General features: G+C 46.5%; 1 protein-coding gene across 1 annotated transcript in view; it reads left to right on the top strand.

Annotated features, from left to right (window-relative positions):
• Positions 1-7,649: 7,649 nt before the first annotated feature.
• COL15A1 (collagen type XV alpha 1 chain) overlaps positions 7,650-21,967 on the top strand; it is a 1,855,347-nt gene continuing 1,841,029 nt past the window's right edge. Inside the window, exons 1-2 of the mRNA XM_077269528.1 lie at positions 7,650-7,843; positions 7,951-8,033. Coding sequence (XP_077125643.1) covers positions 7,833-7,843; positions 7,951-8,033 — 94 coding nt within the window. The 5' untranslated portion in view covers positions 7,650-7,832. The remainder of the gene's footprint in view (positions 7,844-7,950; positions 8,034-21,967) is intronic.

The raw sequence follows: 21,967 nt of genomic DNA, 5'->3' as shown, positions 1-21,967 counted from the left end.
AGACAACAGAGCAGGTGGAGGTGTTGGGCTGCTCCTTTCACCCAAATGTACCTTCCAAGTTATCCCCCAAGTACCCTCACTTGTATTCCCTTCCTTTGAGGTCCATGCTGTCAGACTCTACGTCCCCTTCTCCATGTGAGTGGCGGTGGTGTATCGTCCTCCTGGCCCCTCTCATCAGTTCCTGGATAACTTTGCCACCTGGCTTCCACACTTTCTCTCCTGTGACACCCCCACCCTTATCATGGGTGATTTCAACATCCCCATTGCTTCTCCCCTTTCCCCGTCTGCTTCTCACCTTTTATCTCTAACCTCCTCTTTCGGCCTCTCGCAGCATACTAACTCTCCAACGCATGAAGATGGAAACTCCCTTGACTTGGTCTTCTCCCGACTTTGCTCAGTGGATGATTTAACACCCCTCTCCCACTCTCTGACCACAACCTTCTTTCATTCTCTATCAAGAACTGCCATCCCGCTCAGGTCACCCCCATTTTGCACACTTATAGAAACATACAGGCCATTAACACCCAGAAACTTATGAAGAACTTGCAGTCCTCATTGGCCCCAATCTCCTCCATCTCATGTCCTGATTCTGCTCTGAACCATTACAATGAAACCCTGCAAAGTGCCCTGGATGAAGCTGCTCCTCCTATACATAGAGCAACTCGACACAGACGGCGACAACCGTGGCACACGCTGCAAACACGCTTCCTGCAGCGATGCTCCAGGTGCGCCGAACGTCTGTGGAGAAAATCTAATCTGCCCGAAGATTTCATATATTATAAGTTCATGCTAAAAACATACAACTCTGCCCTTCACCTCTCCAAACAAACCTATTTCAACACCCTCATCACCTCACTGTCCAATAACCCTAAACGTCTCTTCGACACTTTCCAGTCCCTACTCAACCCAAGAGAGCAGGCCCCAACTGTTATGATCCTAGTGACAAGGATCGCAAGTTTGACTAGCTAAGTAACTAAACCGACGACCAGCTCTGGGGAAGTGGTATCTGGATTGACCGCAACCTGATCCTATCCGCAAACAACTATAGGCAGCCGTGGAACGTTACCTGAAAATCCTAGACGTCTCTTCACGGCCCGAGAAACTACCTATTCCTAGAGGGAAAGTAAAGTCCTTACTTGCCTCAGAGAAATGACCCCAAAGATATAGAAAAGCCCCCCACAAATATTAACGGTGAGTTAAGGGGAAAGCACAAACGCAGAGATGAAATAGATTTAGAAAATGAGGCCCGCTAACACTAGATAGCAGAAAATAGGAAGGGAGCTGTGCGGTCAATAGAAAACCCTAAGCAAAATATCCACGCAGAGATTGCTCGAGCCCCCGCACCAACTAACGGTGCGGGGGAAGCAACTCCGTACCCCAGAGCTTACCAGCAGCAAGAACTCACATATTAGCAGGCTGGACTAAACTCATCATACACTGAAATCATATTGCAGGCTGATGAGCAAAAAATAATAAAACAGAAACTTATCAGGGGAGATCAGAATAGCACTGAATACATCGACAGCCGGCAACAAGTGGAGGTGAAGCAGAGCTAAATAGGAAACTCCCTAGTGCATACCGAGGCAGCTGATTCAGCCACAGATCCGCAGGATAACAAACAAAGCCACCAGGGGGAGCCCAAAAACAAAACTCACACAATACCACCTGTGACCACAAGAGGGAGCCTGAAAACAGAGTTCACAACACCCAACCACAGATCTCCGCGCTGATGATCTGGCCAATTACTTCAAAGAAAAAATTGACCACATTCGATAGGAAATCATCTCCCAATCTCTTCATACCAGGCACTGTCCTCCCTCCCCCACTGCATCTAGTTCACTCTCTGACTTTGAACCAGTTACTGAAGAAGTAAGCAGGCTCCTTGCATCTTCTCGCCCGACCACTTGCACCAGTGACCCCATTCCGTCACATCTCCTCCAGTCCCTTTCCCCGGCTGTCACCTCTCACATAACAAAAATATTCAACCTTTCCCTCACTTCCGGTATTTTTCCCTCCTCATTTAAGCATGCCATCATACATCCATTACTTAAAAAACCCTCCCTCGACCAAAACTGTGCCACTAATTATAGACCTGTCTCTAATCTTCCCTTCATCTCTAAACTCCTGGAACACCTGGTCCACTCCCGTCTTACCCGCTATCTCTCAGATAACTCTCTTCTCGACCCTCTTCAATCTGGCTTCCGCTCTTTACACTCTACTGAAACTGCCCTCACTAAAGTCTCTAATGACCTACTAACAGCTAAATCTAATGGTCACTATTCCATGCTAATTCTATTGGATCTTTCCGCAGCATTCGACACTGTGGATCATCAGCTCCTCCTCACTATGCTCCGCTCCATCGGCATCAAGGACACCGTTCTCTCTTGGTTCTCCTCCTATCTCTCCGACCGATCCTTCACTGTATGTTTTGCTGGTTCCTCCTCCTCTCACCTTCCCCTTACTGTTGGGGTTCCTCAAGGATCAGTCCTAGGCCCCCTCCTCTTCTCTTTGTATACTGCCCCTATTGGACAAACAATCAGTAGATTTGGGTTCCAGTACCAATTCCAGACACCCAATTATACACCTCTTCTCCTCTTCTCCTGCTTTCACTCCGACCTTCTTAGAAAACACCAGTGATTGTCTTACCGCTGTCTCTAACATCATGTCCTCCCTCTATCTGAAACTGAACCTGTCAAAAACTGAACTCCTCGTGTTCCCTCCCTCTAATAACCTACCTTTGCCTGACATTGCCATCTCCGTGTGCGGTTCAATCATTACTCCAAAGCAACATGCCCGCTGCCTTGGGGTCATCCTTGATTCCGAGCTTTCATTCACCCCCCACATCCGATCACTGGCTCACTCTTCTTATCTGCATCTCAAAAACATTTCTAGAATTCGCCCTTTTCTTACTTTCGACTCTGCAAAAACTCTTACTGTTTCTCTTATTCATTCCCGTCTGGATTATTAACTCTCTACTAATCGGCCTCCCTCTTACCAAACTCTCCCCGCTCCAATCTGTCCTGAATGCTGCTGCCAGGATCATATTCCTCACCAACCGTTACACTGATGCCTCTACCTTGTGCCAGTCATTACACTGGCTACCCATCCACTCCAGAATCCAGTACAAAACTACTACCGTCATCCACAAAGCACTCCATGGCTCAGCACCACCCTACATCTCCTCTCTGGTCTCAGTCTACCACCCTACCCGTGCCCTCCGCTCCGCTAATGACCTCAGGTTAGCATCCTCAATAATCAGAACCTCCCACTCCCGTCTCCAAGACTTTACACGTGCTGCGCCGATTCTTTGGAATGCATTACCTAGGTTAATACGATTAATCCCCAATCCCCAAAGTTTTAAGCGTGCCCTAAAAACGCATTTGTTCAGACTGGCCTACCGCCTACCGCCTACCGCCTCAACGCATTAACCTAACTATCCCTGTGTGGCCTATTAAAAATAGAAAAAAAAACAAAAAACACATAATCAGGTTCCTTGCATCGTGTTCTCATACACTTTATGCAGTTAATAGCACTCTGTGTCTGTACTGCTACATACTTAGGCTGTTAACTGGTTCATGCAGCTTTACATGAACACCCAAGCCCTACACTATGGCTGGTCCAAATAACTAAAGCAATTGTTACCATCCACCTCTCGTGTCTCCCCTTTTCCTCATAGCTTGTAAGCTTGCGAGCAGGGCCCTCATTCCTCCTGGTATCTATTTTGAACTGTGATTTCTGTTATGCTGTAATGTCTATTGTCTGTACAAGTCCCCTCTATAAGTTGTTAAGCGCTGCGGAATATGTTGGCGCTATATAAATAAAAAATTATTATTATTATTATTATTATTATTATTATAAGTAATAGACCTTTCATAGTAAGGCCCCATTCACACGTTAGTTTTTCACGTACAAGTGTTATCCTTTATTTTTCATTGATAACATTTGTATGTATGACAGTCTACAGGGATTTTCATGAAGTGCGGTACATGGCCAGTTTGCTGTCGGACGGAACTGAGCCCTGGTTACCTCTAAACGTCTCTTCTAAACAGATGTCTGGGTGGAGTGTGTGGTGCAGTGGAGTATGTTCCATACAACTTTTGCTTCGGGAGCCCTCATTACCTCCATGTCCATAGGATCGTATCCAGCTACAAACAAGACAGAAGACCTTGGGTCTGGGTTAACAGGTACAACTTTACCGTGCAGTTCATTTACACAAGGCTGCAGTGTACATATTAAAACAGAGTCCCTTTTTAGTGATGTTCCTTTGTTTTGTGCTCCATCAGTCCTTGTCCCCATCCTGTCCTGAGACCCATCATCTTCAACCCACTCTGTGACCTTGATCACATCTTCAAGAAGAAATTATTTAAAAGAGGGTGCCAAAAAATGATATACAAGGGATCAACCTAAAGCATGCTTAAAAAGGTATGAATAGAAAAAAAAGATGCATGCTATAATAATAATAATTTTTATTTATATAGCGCCAACATATTCCGCAGCGCTTTACAACTTATAGAGGGGACTTGTACAGACAATAGACATTACAGCATAACAGAAATCACAGTTCAAGATAGATACCAGGAGGAATGAGGGCCCTGCTCGCAAGCTTACAAACTATGAGGAAAAGGGGAGACACGAGAGGTGGATGGTAACAATTGCTTTAGTTATTTGGACCAGCCATAGTGTAAGGCCCTTATGCTACATAAGGGATCACCAATGCATAAAAAATTATTTTATTACAATAATCAACAACATACAAAAGAAAAGACATTCAAGTTATAAATATTTAAAAAATAAAATGGTGATGGATAACAACAAGATATGCCCAAACTATGGCAATGACTAACCTCCTATAACCTCTATTATGGTAAAAATAAAAAACTGCTGGACCTTAATGCTAATCAAGATGGTGGTCCACAACAAAACATTAATATTATATATCCAGGCATGTGATGAATAATGGGATGAAAAACTTTTTCTATAGTCTGTGTGTAATCAAAGAACAAACAAAATGCAAGCACATAATTGATAAAGTTTTGTCTCCCTGATGCCTTTTTGTCCAGAAAGTAAATGAAACAGAAATACTGGCAAAAATTCCCAGCACCATGCATAGAGTCCAGAAAATGTGTGAAGGTATTCTGGTGAAGCAAATTAGGTAATATGGTCACATAAAAAGATGCAAACACACGGCGCATAGGACCAGATCTGATTACGAACAAGACAGAAGACATTGGGTCTGGGTTAATGGGTCTGATTTTACTATGCAATTCATTTAAAAATGGCTGCAGTGTACAGATTAAGACAAAAACTTTTTTTAGTGATGTTCCCTGGGTTTTGTGCTCAATCAGTCTTTGTCCCCATCCTGTCCTGGGACCAACCATCTTCACCCCAATCTGTGACCCATCTGACATCTTCCTCATCAGGGAGACAGAGGCATGACACTCTATACCTCATCTGGACTTTAGGCCCAAGACTATCCTGGTGTCCGGAAGGGGCTGAAGCTGTGCCCTCATTATTCTAGGAGACTTGCACTGACTGAACTCTTTCTTCTCTGTTGCACCTTCACTACACTAGAACCTGCTAACTCTGCTATGTTTAGCCTTGCTCTTTACGCCACCCAGAACATGCACTTGACTGAGTCCTGGACTCTAACTGAAACATGTAAACAAATCGGCATTGCAAGCCTATGAGAAAAATTTGACAGCATTGGATTGTCATCCATGTTCTGTCAGTTTTTCACTGACTGATAAGAGAAGGTGGACAGACTTTTCTTCACAGTGAAATAAACTGATGAAACTCTGACCAAACTCTGATGAAAATCTGATGAAAATCACTGATTTTTTTTAAATGACTAATTAGAATTAATTATCTGCCTCTTCACAAAGAAAATGGTGAGATTATATGAGTGGGAATTACAGTAGATAGACTCATGTGACATTAGCCACTTAGTAGAGGACAAGGGCTCTCTTGTTTTGACCTTTTAACCCATGTCCGTATGAAAAAAAATTTTTTTTCTGAGTCTAAGATGAAATTTTCCCTTTCAAGTCTAAGGGCACGTAAACAAAATCATAAAACAATCAGATCCTATATGGTTCAATTGCATAGCATCAAATTTTTACAAACACATTTCCATTATTATGCTGGGGTCACACTTGCGAGTGCAATGCCAGAAGCTCGAACGAGTCTCTCGCATCAATACCAGGCACTGCCACCAGCTCTCGGGAATGGAATGTTCAGCTGCATAGAAATACATGCAGCCGCACGCTCCGGTCCCGTTGATGCATAAAATCGGATGCCACATGGATATTGCATAGATGCAAACAATGGACACATGGACGGCTGATGGATGACAATATTTATGAAAACCATCTGAGTTTTCTGGATGCAACTCGTATAATTTTCCATATTCTCATCTGATCCCAGGATAATACTAATAAACCAAGATGGATTCAGAGACAGAAGAGCAAGGTAAAATTATATCCAGACTTGTTGTTATGCTAAATTCATTAGTTGTATTTGTTTTCTTTTCTGTAAAAATACACTTTTTTCATTTCTGCGCATTATCAGATTTTCATGAGTTTTTCTTCTGTGTGTCCATTTTTGCCATTTTATCATCTTTTTTTCTCATATTCATAAACAACACTGCTGGAAGTTTTACAGTCAGTAAAAAAATTGAATTTTTGTGCTTTCCCTTGTTTCTATTTATGTATGATTTACTTGAATGGGCAAGTTTTGATGGCAAATCGGCCAAAAATACGACATGCCTTTTCTATGCAGACTGTCAGGAAAAAATAAAAATAGACCAATAGAAAATAATATGTAGTGTGCTTAGTGAAAAATATTAACAGGATGTGTAGGACAATCAGTCACTTGACAATGAGCCCCAAAAGAAAGCCAGGCGAGCATGCAAAAGTTGGGTAATTCAAAGGTCAGGCCAAGGAGAGTACCTGAGAGTAAATCAGAAAATGGGCAATAAGTCAGCCATGACAGAACATTGTAGATATCCCAACAGCTCTTCAGTGTGGTATCTAAAAAGTATTCAGTATCTGTGATTGGTGACAGGACCCTGGGGATTTACATAAAGTGCTGGGAGAACCTATAGACCTACCAACCCATCCGTTGATGGGCATGCTCATCGCCTCCTGTAATTCGTGGGTCACCCATCATGCTAGCAGGACGATGATGGCGCAGTAATGGAGCAGGTGAGACACACACTATATAAATATCAGGTGGATATGTATGTAGATTAGAGGTAAATAATTTTGCTAAGCATGAGTACTACGTGTTATTTGTCATTTTGGCAACATATAGTATACATTTAAAAGTGTTAACAAATTTCTTGCAGTAGGTTTTTCTGTATTTACAGTCTCATATCTGTATATTCCAAATCGTGTGGATAAAAGTGATATATTCTGTTACTATTACACAGAGGATGATGTATACAAGACTGCATAAAGTCGTATCCTCGCGAGTGCTAAGGGCACGGTAGAACATTGAGAGAGAAGCACCTGGCCTGTGTGTGTCCGGCTTATCACAGTTTGTCGTGAAGAGTGGGGTTATACATCTGGGAAGGATTGTTGATGACTGCTAATAAGATGGGGAGTAAAATTGTAACTTAAGGCGGTGGTCTAAGAAGAAAATCGAAGAGGAATCAGATTTCAGTGTTGGAGCCCAGATGCAGTGAGTCACTGGAGAGGCTCAGAGCTGCCTTTGTTTCACTCTGCGCTGGAAAGCAGGGGAAAGGCAGCAAACTTCAGGAGCAACTTTTTCGTTTTGCGTATTTGGGCTGCGTCGCTGTTTTCATGTGTGACCTGTGAGCTGCGTTTATTGAAAGAATGACTTCAAGGTGAGAATGCTGAATTATCATGCTTGTCTTCCTACAAGTCTAACGTCTTATTGTTTTATCACTGGTCAATTGTAAAATGATCTTTTTTTCTGGCTTACGCAAAACAGGCAAACCTATCGGCCACTGAAGCTACGGTGTCTTCTCTTTTCATGCTTATTCCCACTTATCTTGGATGCTCAGAGCTGGGAAGGTAAGAGCAACCAATAAATGATCTTATCAGGCGCCTTAGCATGCAGGTGGCTAAAAGTAGGATGTTAACCCACTGTACCTGGGAGTCTTCTTTATAGAAGAGCATGTGACTCTAGGGGGGAGGTTATCATATGGGAATATTTAGGTCAGATTGGTTTGTGCCTGCATTACCAATATCTGTGCCAATTTTATCAATGTGCCGCATAATGTTTCAGAAATTTGGTGCATCTGTAGATATTAACACTTTGGCCTATAATTCTGCAATTCCCCATCACTGGAGTGAGATTTTACAGTCGATTCATAACTCTAGCTTAAACCTTCATGTCATGCCTAACCACATGTAGATTCCATCCAGTTTACAAAAGTGTGAAAAGTAGCTTAAAGAAAGCAAAAACTCAATTTTTTTGGCGTAAAAAAGTGTACAATAAAAATCTTACATCTTTTTGGTTACAAAAAACTAGTGCAAAAGCGTTCGTATATTCCCTCCATAATGTGCATGCTGAATCGATAAATGACAGTGCCTTATGTGAAAGATGTGATGACCAGGGCTGGAGTTCCTGTGGGTGCCCTAACTTTCAGAAATAATGAAGAATGTTGTAAATGTAATTGCTTTTATAGGGATTTTGAATATTTTATAGGCAATATTTCTTGGCTTGCAAAAATGTAATTGCTGTTTCTAATGGAGCACGTTCAATATGACATCAGTATTTCTCCTCATCTGACTCAATGGAATTTGGTTTTTGAATGCATAAAGTTGTAATAAGTAATTAAGTAGTAGTTTCTGGAGGTGTGGTCTGGAAATAGTGCTGCGCTGGAGGTTACCCTACACCAGATGATGCCCTATTCTTATCATTTGTCATCATCTGCTCTGATGATACAAATGGATTAGGATGACTTATTCTGCAGTTCTATAAGAAACGAGAAACAACACAACACAGTGATTGATGTTCTAAGCATCAGCAAAATCAGCTCTGCTATATCTATGTATAAACACACACTAGAACTTACCAGGCTTGATGTTATTAAACTTCAGTTATATATTATTAAGCTTTGCCAATGTAGGATAGGAAACTGCCTGATCCTTCTCCATACCTCGTGTCTGTGATGTAAACCATATACCTCTGGATATAAACGCTACTGTAAAAATGTCTTTCTAATGCTGAAACCTGACTGTACAAGAAGTGGTTACAACAGTTTGGAATGAGCATGTAACTGCTCCGAGCTCTCTGCCAAGAGTCAGGAATAGCCAGCTCTGGATAAATTATACTTCTCACATTGCTCATTTTTTCCATGTGACATCCATTTTTCCTAATAGTATTCTCCAACGTATGAGTTTTGTGAATTTTCGAGTAAAGGATGAAGCTGTTCACTGTGTCTACCTTTATCAATATGTAAGTGGCTTATGATGTCCAGGAATGCAGAGATGCCGTCACGTCATGTTTATTTGGCTTTTTTGAGTAGAGGACTACATGAATACTCCATCATCTCCCTCATAGTTATCACTATCAGCGCATGTATCTTGTGATAATACTGGAGAATCCTGTGAACTTAATTTCAACCTCCAAACCAAACAAAACTGTACTAAAGTGCATGGAAGATATAAACTCCTTCTGTAGACATACTGTAAGACTTAACTGTGTATTTTAACTGTTAGGACCTATTAAAACATTGCATAAAAGGTAATGTTATTCTGGACTGATCAGACTTCAGGACCATGTGAATACCAATAAAATCCTCATTTTGCTATTTTCTCATCCCCCGGAAACTGAAACTGAGAATGTTTCCAAACTGTGAGGCCGATTCTCTCGGCAAGTGACGTGAACATATAACCGTTGCAGACCACTCTACATGCATAAAAGCATAAAAAGACCTTGTTCATACCTTCCCCTGGGGCTTAGACGTGCGGGAGGAAAGCCTTTATCGAGTTCATTTTCATTTCTGGCAGAGACATTCAGGAAAAGGTGTAGGATGTACATAAAATAATTTCAGTTAGCAGAAAAATATTCTGTTCATTAGAACATTTTTCTACTTGCATTCCTTTACATGTAAAAGGTTTTCTGCTAACAGAAGAGTCTTTATAAATTGTACCAGAGCAGAAACTGCATGCATACTTTACAATCCAGGTACGAAGCAGTAAGACCTATAGGAAGAATGATGTTTGTAAACTGTTAAGATTCTCCAATTAGAGAGGCATTGATCACCTATCCACTGGATTACTGGTGATAACTGCTAGATCAGTGTCGCTCTAACCACTGGGCTCTCATCAATCAGCAGAATGGGATATTTTGGTTCCTTATTTCTTCAGTATATATGTTGGTAGTAAAGGTACCGTCACATTAAGCGACGCTGCAGCGATATAGACAACGAGCCGATCGCTGCAGCGTCGCTGTTTAGGTCGCTAGCAGACATCAGACACCGGCAACAGCAGAACGATACAGTAGCGATCCAGTGACGTACTTATCGTTCTCGCTGGTTGTTCGCTCCAGTTCGCTCCATGAAGAAACATTGCAGGCATCGTTGCTTTTGCTGTCAAACACGACGATACACGCCGATCTGACGACCAAATAAAGTTCTGGACTTCTAGCTCCGACCAGCGATATCACAGCGGGATCCAGATCGCTGCTGCGTGTCAAACACAACGAGATCGCTATCCAGGACGCTGCAACATCACGGATCGTTCTCGTTCTCGTTGGAAAGTTGTTTAGTGTGAAGGTACCTTTAGAGTTTGGGCAGGCTAGGATCTTGGCTGCTTCCCAGCACCATAAACAATGACTGAAGAAGTAGCATGCAACCTCAACTGGTGATCTGTTCAAAGGCCTTTCTAACCGCGGTCTTGTGGTTTGAGGGGAAAAGTCCCCAGTTTCAATGGTTGGTGATCTTAATGCTTGGTCCCAGATAAACAGATCAATTCACAGAGGATCGAGTTTGAGTTGAATTGCTTGAAAATTGTGGTGTCATGCATATTCAAATATTTTGAGATTCGACTTACGGTTTGTAGAAAAATAAAAACTTGCTGGGTACCATTTCCCACACTGCTGATGCATTAGAGAACAGGCTAATGTCATTTTGCATTGCGGCACGGGCCTCCAAGAATGTCCTGCAAATATGACATCTTATCGATTATCATACCTTGTGCAGTGGTGGCCAGTACCTGAATCATCAAAGATCAGTGGTCCTCATTGGAGCATAGTTTGTATATCACAGTCATTTCCATATCCAGAGTCACTGGCTAAGTCTCTCTCTTCTGTACAGTGTAAGCTCTTATGGTCAGAGGGGTCCTTTCTTTCCTATACAGTGTAATCTATTATAGTCAGTGGGGTCCATTGTCTTTCTCACTTCTATAAAGTATAAGCTCTTATGGTCAGCAAACTGTATAAGCTCTTATAGTCAGCAAACTGTATAAGCTCTTATGGTCAGCATACTGTATAAGCTCTTATGGTCAGCATACTGTAAGGTCTTATGGTCAGCATACTGTATAACCTCTTATGGTCAGCATACTGTATAAGCTCTTATGGTCAGCATACTGTATAAGCTCTTATGGTCAGCATACTGTATAACCTCTTATGGTCAGCATACTGTATAAGCTCTTATGGTCAGCATACTGTAAGCTCTTATGGTCAGCAAACTGTATAACCTCTTATGGTCAGCAAACTGTATAAGCTCTTATGGTCAGCATACCGTATAAGCTCTTACGGTCAGCATACTGTATAAGCTCTTATGGTCAGCATACTGTAAGCTCTTATGGTCTGCATACTGTATAACCTCTTATGGTGAGCATACTGTATAAGCTCTTATGGTCAGCATACTGTATAAGCTCTTATGGTCAGCATACTGTATAACCTCTTAGGGTACCGTCACACAGTACCATTTTGATCGCTACGACGGCACGATCCGTTACGTCGCAGCGATCGTATGATTATCGCATGATTATCGCTCCAGCGTCGTAGACTGCGAGCACACGTTGCAATCACGGCGCTGGAGCGATGCCGAAGTCCCCGGGTAACCAGGGTAAACATCGGGTTACTAAGCGCAGGGCCGCGCTTAGTAACCCGATGTTTACCCTGGTTACCATCGTAAACGTAAAAAAAACAAACAGTACATACTCACATTCCGGTGTCTGTCCTCCGGCATCTCAGCTTCTCTGCACTGTGTAAGCACAGCGGCCGGAAAGCACAGCGGTGACGTCAGACGTCACCGCTGTGCTCGCTTTCTGGCTGGCCGGCGCTCACAGTGCAGAGAAGCTGAGACGCCGGAGGACACACACCGGAATGTAAGTATGTACGGTTTGTTTTTTTTACATTTACGCTGGTAACCAGGGTAAACATCGGGTTACTAAGCGCGGCCCTGCACTTAGTTACCCGATGTTTACCCTGGTTACAAGCGAACACATCGCTGGATCGCTGTCACACACAACGATCCAGCGATGTCAGCGGGTGATCAAGCGACGAAAGAAAGTTCCATACGATCTGCTACGACGTACGATTCTCAGCAGGGTCCCTGATCGCTGCTGCGTGTCAGACACTGCGATATCGTAACGATATCGCTAGAACGTCACAAATCGTACCGTCGTAGTGATCAAAATTGCACTGTGTGACGGTACCCTTATGGTCAGCATATTGTATAAGCTCTTATGGTCAGCATACTGTATAAGCTCTTATGGTCAGCATATTGTATAAGCTCTTATGGTCAGCATACTGTATAAGCTCTTATGGTCAGCATACTGTATAAGCTCTTATGGTCAGCATACTGTATAAGCTGCTATGGTCAGCATACTGTATAAGCTCTTATGGTCAGAAAACTGTATAAGCTCTTACGGTCAGCATACTGTATAAGCTCTTATGGTCAGCATACTGCATAAGCTGCTATGGTCAGCATACTGTATAAGCTCTTATGGTCAGCATACTGTATAAGCTGTTATGCTCAGCATCTATATATATAAGAGGCATCGTGATTACTCGCTAATCCTGCCCCCTGCACAGTAGCTCTGCCCTCACCACATTACCACACACAATCCGCACCACATCACCACACACAATCCCGCCCCCCATAAATCCCGCCCCCCACCACATCACCACACATAATCCCGCCCCTTCAACACATCACCACACATAATCCCGCCCCCCAACACATCACCACACAATCCCGCCCACCCAATAAGCTCTTATGGTCAGCATACTGTAAGCTCTTATGGTCTGCATACTGTATAACCTCTTATGGTCAGCATATTGTATAAGCTCTTATGGTCAGCATACTGTATAACCTCTTATGGTCAGCATATTGTATAAGCTCTTATGGTCAGCATACTGTATAAGCTCTAATGGTCAGCATACTGTATAAGCTCTTATGGTCAGCTTACTGTATAAGCTCTTATGGTCAGCATATTGTATAAGCTCTTATGGTCAGCATACTGTATAAGCTCTTATGGTCAGCATACTGTATAAGCTCTTATGGTCAGCATACTGTATAACCTCTTATAGTCAGCATATTGTATAAGCTCATATGGTCAGCATACTGTATAAGCTCTTATGGTCAGCATATTGTATAAGCTCTTATGGTCAGCATACTGTATAAGCTATTATGGTCAGCATACTGTATAACCTCTTATAGTCAGCATATTGTATAAGCTCATATGGTCAGCATACCGTATAAGCTCTTATGGTCAGCATACTGCATAAGCTCTTATGGTCAGCATACTGTATAAGCTCTTATGGTCAGCATACTGCATAAGCTCTTATGGTCAGCATACTGTATAAGCTCTTATGGTCAGCATACTGCATAAGCTCTTATGGTCAGCATACTGTATAAGCTCTTATGGTCAGCATACTGTATAAGCTCTTATGGTGAGCAAACTGTATAAGCTGTTATGCTCAGCATCTATATATATATAAGAGGCATCGTGATTACTCACTAATCCTGCCCCCTGCACAGTAGCTCCGCCCTCACCACATTACCACACACAATCCGCACCACATCACCACACACCATCCCGCCCCCCATAAATCCCGCCCCCCACCACATCACCACACACAATCCCGCCCCTTCAACACATCACCACACATAATCCCGCCCCCCAACACATCACCACACAATCCCGCCCACCCAACACATTACCACACATAATCCTGCCCCCCCACCCCATTACCACACATAATCCCACCCCCCACCCCATTACCACACATAATCCCCCCCACCCCATTACCACACATAATCCACACCACATCACCACAGACACAATCCCGCCCCCCCACATCACCACACATAATCCCGCCCCTAACCACATCACCACACATAATCCCGCCCCTTAAACACATTACCACACATAATCCCGCCCCCCCACCACATTACCACACACAATCCGCACAACATCACCACACACAATCCCGCCCCCCACAAATCCCGCCCCCACCACATCACCACACATAATAACGCCCCCCCACCACATCACCACACATAATCCCGCCCCTTCAACACATCATCACACATAATCCCGCCCCCCCACCACATAACCACACATAATCCCGCCCCTTAAAACACATCATCACACATAATCCCGCCCCCCACCACATCACCACACAATCCTGCCCCCCAACACATCACCACACATAATCCCGCCCCCCCACCACATCACCACACATAATCCTGCCCCTTCAACACATCACCACACATAATCCCGCCCCCCACAAATCTCGCCCCCCCACCACATCACCACACATAATCCCGCCCCCCACCACATCACCACACATAATCCCGCCCCTTCAACACATCACCACACATAATCCCGCCACCCCACCATATTACCACACATAATCCCGCCCCCACCACATTACCACACATAATCTCGCCCCCAAACCACATTACCACACATAATCCTGCACCTTACCACATTACCACACATAATCCCACCCCCCACCACATTACCACACATAATCCTGCCCCCTCACATTACTACAGATTATCTTGCCCCTCACCACATTAACACACATAATACCGCCCCCCCACCACATCACCACACATAATCCCGCCCCCCAACACATCACCACACATAATCCTGCCCCTTCAACACATCACCACACATAATCCCGCCCCCCCACCACAATACCACACACAATCCGCACCACATCTCCACACACAATCCCGCCCCCCCCACAAATCTCGATCCCCCACCACATCACCACACATAATCCCGCCCCTTCAACACATCACCACACAAAATCCCGCCACCCCACCACATTACTACACATAATCCTGCCCCCACCACATTACCACAGATAATCCCGCCCCCACCACATTATGACACATAATCCCGCCCCCCCACCACATTATGACACATAATCCCGCCCCCCCACCACATTACCACACATAATCCTGCCCCCACCACATCACCACACATAATCCTGCCCTCCACCACATCACCACACATAATCCCGTACCTTCAACACATCACCACACATAATCTCACCACCCCACCTCATTACTACACATAATCCCGCCTCCCACCACATTACCACACATAATCCCGCCCCCCACCACATTACCACACATAATCCCGCCCCCCCACCATATTACCACACATAATCCCGCCCCCACCACATTACCACACATAATTTCGCCCCCAGACCACATTACCACACATAATCCCGCCCCTTACCACATTACCACACATAATCCCACCCCCCCACCACATTACCACACATAATCCTGCCCCCCCCACATTACTACAGATTATCCTGCCCCTCACCACATTACCACACATGATCCAGCCCCCCACCTCATTACCACACATAATCCCACCCCCACCACATTACCAAACATAATCCCGCCTCCCCACCACATTACCACACATAATCCCGCCCCCCACCACATCACCACACATAGTCCTGCCCCTTCAACACATCACCACACATAATCCCGCCCCCCCACCACAATGCCACACACAATCTGCACCACATCACCACACACAATCCCGCCCCACCACAAATCTCGCCCCCCCACCACATCACCAAACATAATACCACCCCCCACCACATCACCACACATAATCCCACCCCTTCAACACATCACCACACATAATCCCGCCACCCCACATTACTACACATAATCCTGCCCCCATCACATCACCACAGATAATCCAGCCCCCCACCACATTACCACACATAATCCCACCCCCCACCACATTATGACACATAATGCCGCCCCCCACCACATTACCACACATAATCCCGCCCACCACCATATTACTACAGACAATCCCGCCCCCACCACATTACCACACATAATCCTGCCCCCACCACATTACCACACATAATCCCGCCCCCCCACCATATTACCACACTTAATCCTGCCCCCACAATATTACCACACATAATCCTGCCCCCCCACCACATTACCACACATAATCCCGCCCCCCACCACATCACCACACATAATGATGCCACCCCACCACATTACTAAACATAATCCTGCCCCCAACCACAACATTACCACACACAATCCCGCCCTCCACCACATTACCACACACAATCCCGCCCCCCACCACATTACCACACACAATCCCGCCCCTCACCACATTACCACACACATTCCCACCCCCCACCACATTACCACACATAATCCAGCCCCCCCACCACATTACCACACATAATCCAGCCCCCCACCACATCACCACACATAATCCCGCCCGCCCACCACATCACCACACATAATCCCGCCCGCCCACCACATTACCACACATAATCCTGCCCCCCAACACATTACCACACATAATCCCGCCCCCCAAACATCACCACACATAATCCCACCCCCCACCCATCACCACATATAATCCCGCTCCCCCACCCCATCACCACATATAATTCCGCTCCCCACCCCGTCACCACATATAATCCCGCCCCCCACCCCATCACCACATATAATCCCGCCCCCCACCCCATCACCACATATAATCCCGCCCCCCACCCCATCCCCACACATAATCCCGCCCCCCACCCCATCATCACACATAATCCCGCCCCCCACCCCATCACCACACAATACCGCCCCCCATCCCATCACCACACATAATCCCACTCCCCCACCCCATCACCACATAATAACGCCCCCCCACCCCATCAGCACACACAATCCCGCCCCCCACCACATCACCACACATAATTCTGCTCTGCCACCACATCACCACACATAATCCTGCGCCCACCACATTACCACACATAATCCCACACCCCCACCATATTATTAAAGAAAATCCCACCCCCCGCAACATTACCAAATATAATCCCACCCTCCATCACATTACCACACATAATCTCGTCCCCACCACATTACCACACATAATCCCGCCCCCCCACCACATTACCACACATAATCCCGCCCCCCACCATATTACCACACATAATCAAGCCCCCCACCACATTACTACAGATAATCCCGCCCACCCACCACATTACCACACATAATCCAGCCCCCTCACCACATTACCACACATAATCCCGCCCCCACCACATCACCACACATAAACCCACCCCCCACCACATTACCACACATAATCCCGCCCCCCACATCACCACACATAATCCCGCCCCCCCACCACATCACTACACATAATCCCGTGCCCCCAACACATCACACATGATCCCGCCCTCCCACCCCATCACCACACTTAATCCTGCCCCCCCACCCCATCACCACACATAATCTCGCCCCCCCACCCCATCATCACACATAATCCCGCCCCCCACCATATTACCACACATAATCCCGCCCCCCACCACATTACTACAGATAATCCTTCCCCCCTCCACATTACTACAGATAATCCTACCCCCACCACATTACCACACATATTCCCACCCCCACCACATTACGACACATAATCCCACCCCCCACCACATTACCACACATAATCCTGCCCTCCACCACATTACCACACATAATCCTGCCCCCCACCACATTACCACACATAATCCCGCCCCCCACCACATCACCACACATAATCGCGCCACCCCACATTACTACACATAATCTTGCCCCCTACCACATTGCCACAGATAATCCCCCCACCACATTACCACACATAATCCCGCCCCCCCCACCACATTACCGCACATATTCCCCCCCCCACATTACTACAGATTATCCTGCCCCTCATAACATTACCACACATAATCCCGCCCCCCCACCACATTACCACACTTAATCCCACCCCCAACCACATTACCCCACATAATCCCGCCCCCCACCACATTACCACACATAATCCCACCCCCACCACATTACCACATATAATCCTGCCCCCCCACCACATCACCACACATAATCCCGCTCCCCCACCACCTTGCCACAGATAATCCCGCCACCCCACCACATTACCACACATAATCCCGCCCCCCACGACATTGCCACACATAATCCTGCCCCCCCACCACATTACCACACATAATCCCGCCCCCTCACCACATTACTACAGATAATCTCACCCCTCACCACATTACCGCACATAATCCCGCTCCCCCACGTTACCGCACAAAATCCCGCCCCTCACCACATTACCACACATATTCCCGCCCCCCCACCACATCACCACACATAATCCCACCCCCACCACATCACCACACATAATCGCGCCACCCCACCACATTACTACACATAATCCTGCCCCCTACCACATTACGACACATAATCCCACCCCCCCACATTACCACACATAATCCCGCCCCCCCACATTACTACAGATTATCCTGCCCCTCACCACATTGCCACACATAATCCCGCCCCCCCACCACATTACCACACTTAATCCCACCCCCCACCGCATTACCACACATAATCCCGCCCCCCCACCACATTACCACACATAATCCCGCCCCCCACCACATTACCACACATAATCCCGCCCCCCACCACATCACCACACATAATCACGCCACCCCACCACCTTACCACAGATAATCCCGCCCCCACCACATTACCACACATAATCCCGCCCCCCACGACATTGCCACACATAATCCCGCCCCCCCACATTACCACACATAATCCCGCCCCCCACCACATTACCACACATATTCCCGCCGCCCCCACCACTTTAACACACATAATCCCCCCACCACATCACCACACATAATCCGCCCCCCCACCACATCACCACACAAAATCCCACCCCCAACACATCACCACACTATTGTTATTAACTTAATTTACCACCTGCGTAAGCGTGATTGAATGTTGTCATTATTTACTTTAGTTTAATCACCAGCAGCGTTAATTAAATAGCAATGAGCGTGCCGAGCGTTAGCTGGCTGGAAACATCTAGTACTGTATAAACTCTTATGGTCAGCAAACTGTATAAGCTCTTATGGACAGCATACTGTATAAGCTTTTATGGTCAGCATACTGTATAAGCTCTTATGGTCAGCATATTGTATAAGATCTTATGGTCAGCATACTGTATAAGCTCATATGGTCAGCATACCGTATAAGCTCTTATGGTCAGCATACCGTATAAGCTCTTATGGTCAGCATACTGCATAAGCTCTTATGGTCAGCATACTGTATAAGCTCTTATGGTCAGCATACTGCATAAGCTCTTATGGTCAGCATACTGTATAAGCTCTTATGGTGAGCAAACTGTATAAGCTGTTATGCTCAGCATCTATATATATATAAGAGGCATCGTGATTACTCGCTAATCCTGCCCCCTGCACAGTAGCTCCGCCCTCACCACATTACCACACACAATCCGCACCACATCACCACACACAATCCCGCCCCCCATAAATCCCGCCCCCCACCACATCACCACACATAATCCCGCCCCTTCAACACATCACCACACATAATCCCGCCCCCCAACACATCACCACACAATCCCGCCCACCCAACACAATACCACACATAATCCTGCCCCCCCACCCCATTACCACACATAATCCCACCCCCCCACCCCATTACCACACATAATCCCACCCCCCCACCCCATTACCACACATAATCCCAACCCCCCACCCCATTACCACACATAATCCCCCCCACCCCATTACCACACATAATCCACACCACTTCACCACAGACACAATCCCGCCCCCCCACATCACCACACATAATCCCGCCCCCCACCACATCACCACACATAATCCCGCGCCTTAAACACATTACCACACATAATCCCGCCCCCCCACCACATCACCACACATAATCCCGCCCCTTAAAACACATCATTCAACATAATCCCGCCCCCCACCACATCACCACACAATCCCGCCCCCCAACACATCACCACACATAATCCCGCCCCCCCACCACATCACCACACATAATCCTGCCCCTTCAACACATCACCACACATAATCCCGCCCCCCACAAATCTCGCCCCCCCACCACAACACCACACATAATCCCGCCCCCCACCACATCACCACACATAATCCCGCCCCTTCAACACATCACCACACATAATCCCGCCACCCCACCATATTACCACACATAATCCCGCCCCCACCACATTACCACACATAATCTCGCCCCCAAACCACATTACCACACATAATCCTGCACCTTACCACATTACCACACATAATCCCACCCCCCCCACCACATTACCACACATAATCCTGCCCCCTCACATTACTACAGATTATCTTGCCCCTCACCACATTAACACACATAATACCGCCCCCACCACATCACCACACATAATCCCGCCCCCCAGCACATCACCACACATAATCCTGCCCCTTCAACACATCACCACACATAATCCCGCCCCCCCACCACAATACCACACACAATCCGCACCACATCTCCACACACAATCCCGCCCCCCCACAAATCTCGATCCCCCACCACATCACCACACATAATCCCGCCCCTTCAACACATCACCACACAAAATCCCGCCACCCCACCACATTACTACACATAATCCTGCCCCCACCACATTACCACAGATAATCCCGCCCCCACCACATTATGACACATAATCCCGCCCCCCCACCACATTATGACACATAATCCCGCCCCCCCACCACATTACCACACATAATCCTGCCCCCACCACATTACCACACATAATCCTGCCCCCCACCACATCACCACACATAATCCCGTACCTTCAACACATCACCACACATAATCCCACCACCCCACCTCATTACTACACATAATCCCGCCTCCCACCACATTACCACACATAATCCCGACCCCCACCACATTACCACACATAATCCCGCCCCCCCCATATTACCACACATAATCCCGCCCCCACCACATTACCACACATAATTTCGCCCCCAGACCACATTACCACACATAATCCCGCCCCTTACCACATTACCACACATAATCCCACACCCCCACCACATTACCACACATAATCCTGCCCCCCACATTACTACAGATTATCCTGCCCCTCACCACATTACCACACATGATCCAGCCCCCCCACCACATTACCACACATAATCCCACCCCCACCACATTACCAAACATAATCCCGCCTCCCCACCACATTACCACACATAATCCCGCCCCCATCACATCACCACACATAGTCCTGCCCCTTCAACACATCACCACACATAATCCCGCTCCCCCACCACAATGCCACACACAATCTGCACCACATCACCACACACAATCCCGCCCCACCACAAATCTCGCCCCCCCACCACATCACCAAACATAATACCGCCCCCCCACCACATCACCACACATAATCCCACCCCTTCAACACATCACCACACATAATCCCGCCCCCCCACCACATCACCACACATAATCCCACCCCTTCAACACATCACCACACATAATCCCGCCACCCCACATTACTACACATAATCCTGCCCCCATCACATCACCACAGATAATCCAGCCCCCCACCACATTACCGCACATAATCCCACCCCCCACCACATTATGACACATAATGCCGCCCCCCACCAC

This window comes from Ranitomeya variabilis, chromosome 6 (assembly GCF_051348905.1).
Source record: "Ranitomeya variabilis isolate aRanVar5 chromosome 6, aRanVar5.hap1, whole genome shotgun sequence".
Lineage (NCBI taxonomy): Eukaryota > Metazoa > Chordata > Amphibia > Anura > Dendrobatidae > Ranitomeya > Ranitomeya variabilis.
This window is presented reverse-complemented; position numbering and strand designations above follow the sequence as displayed.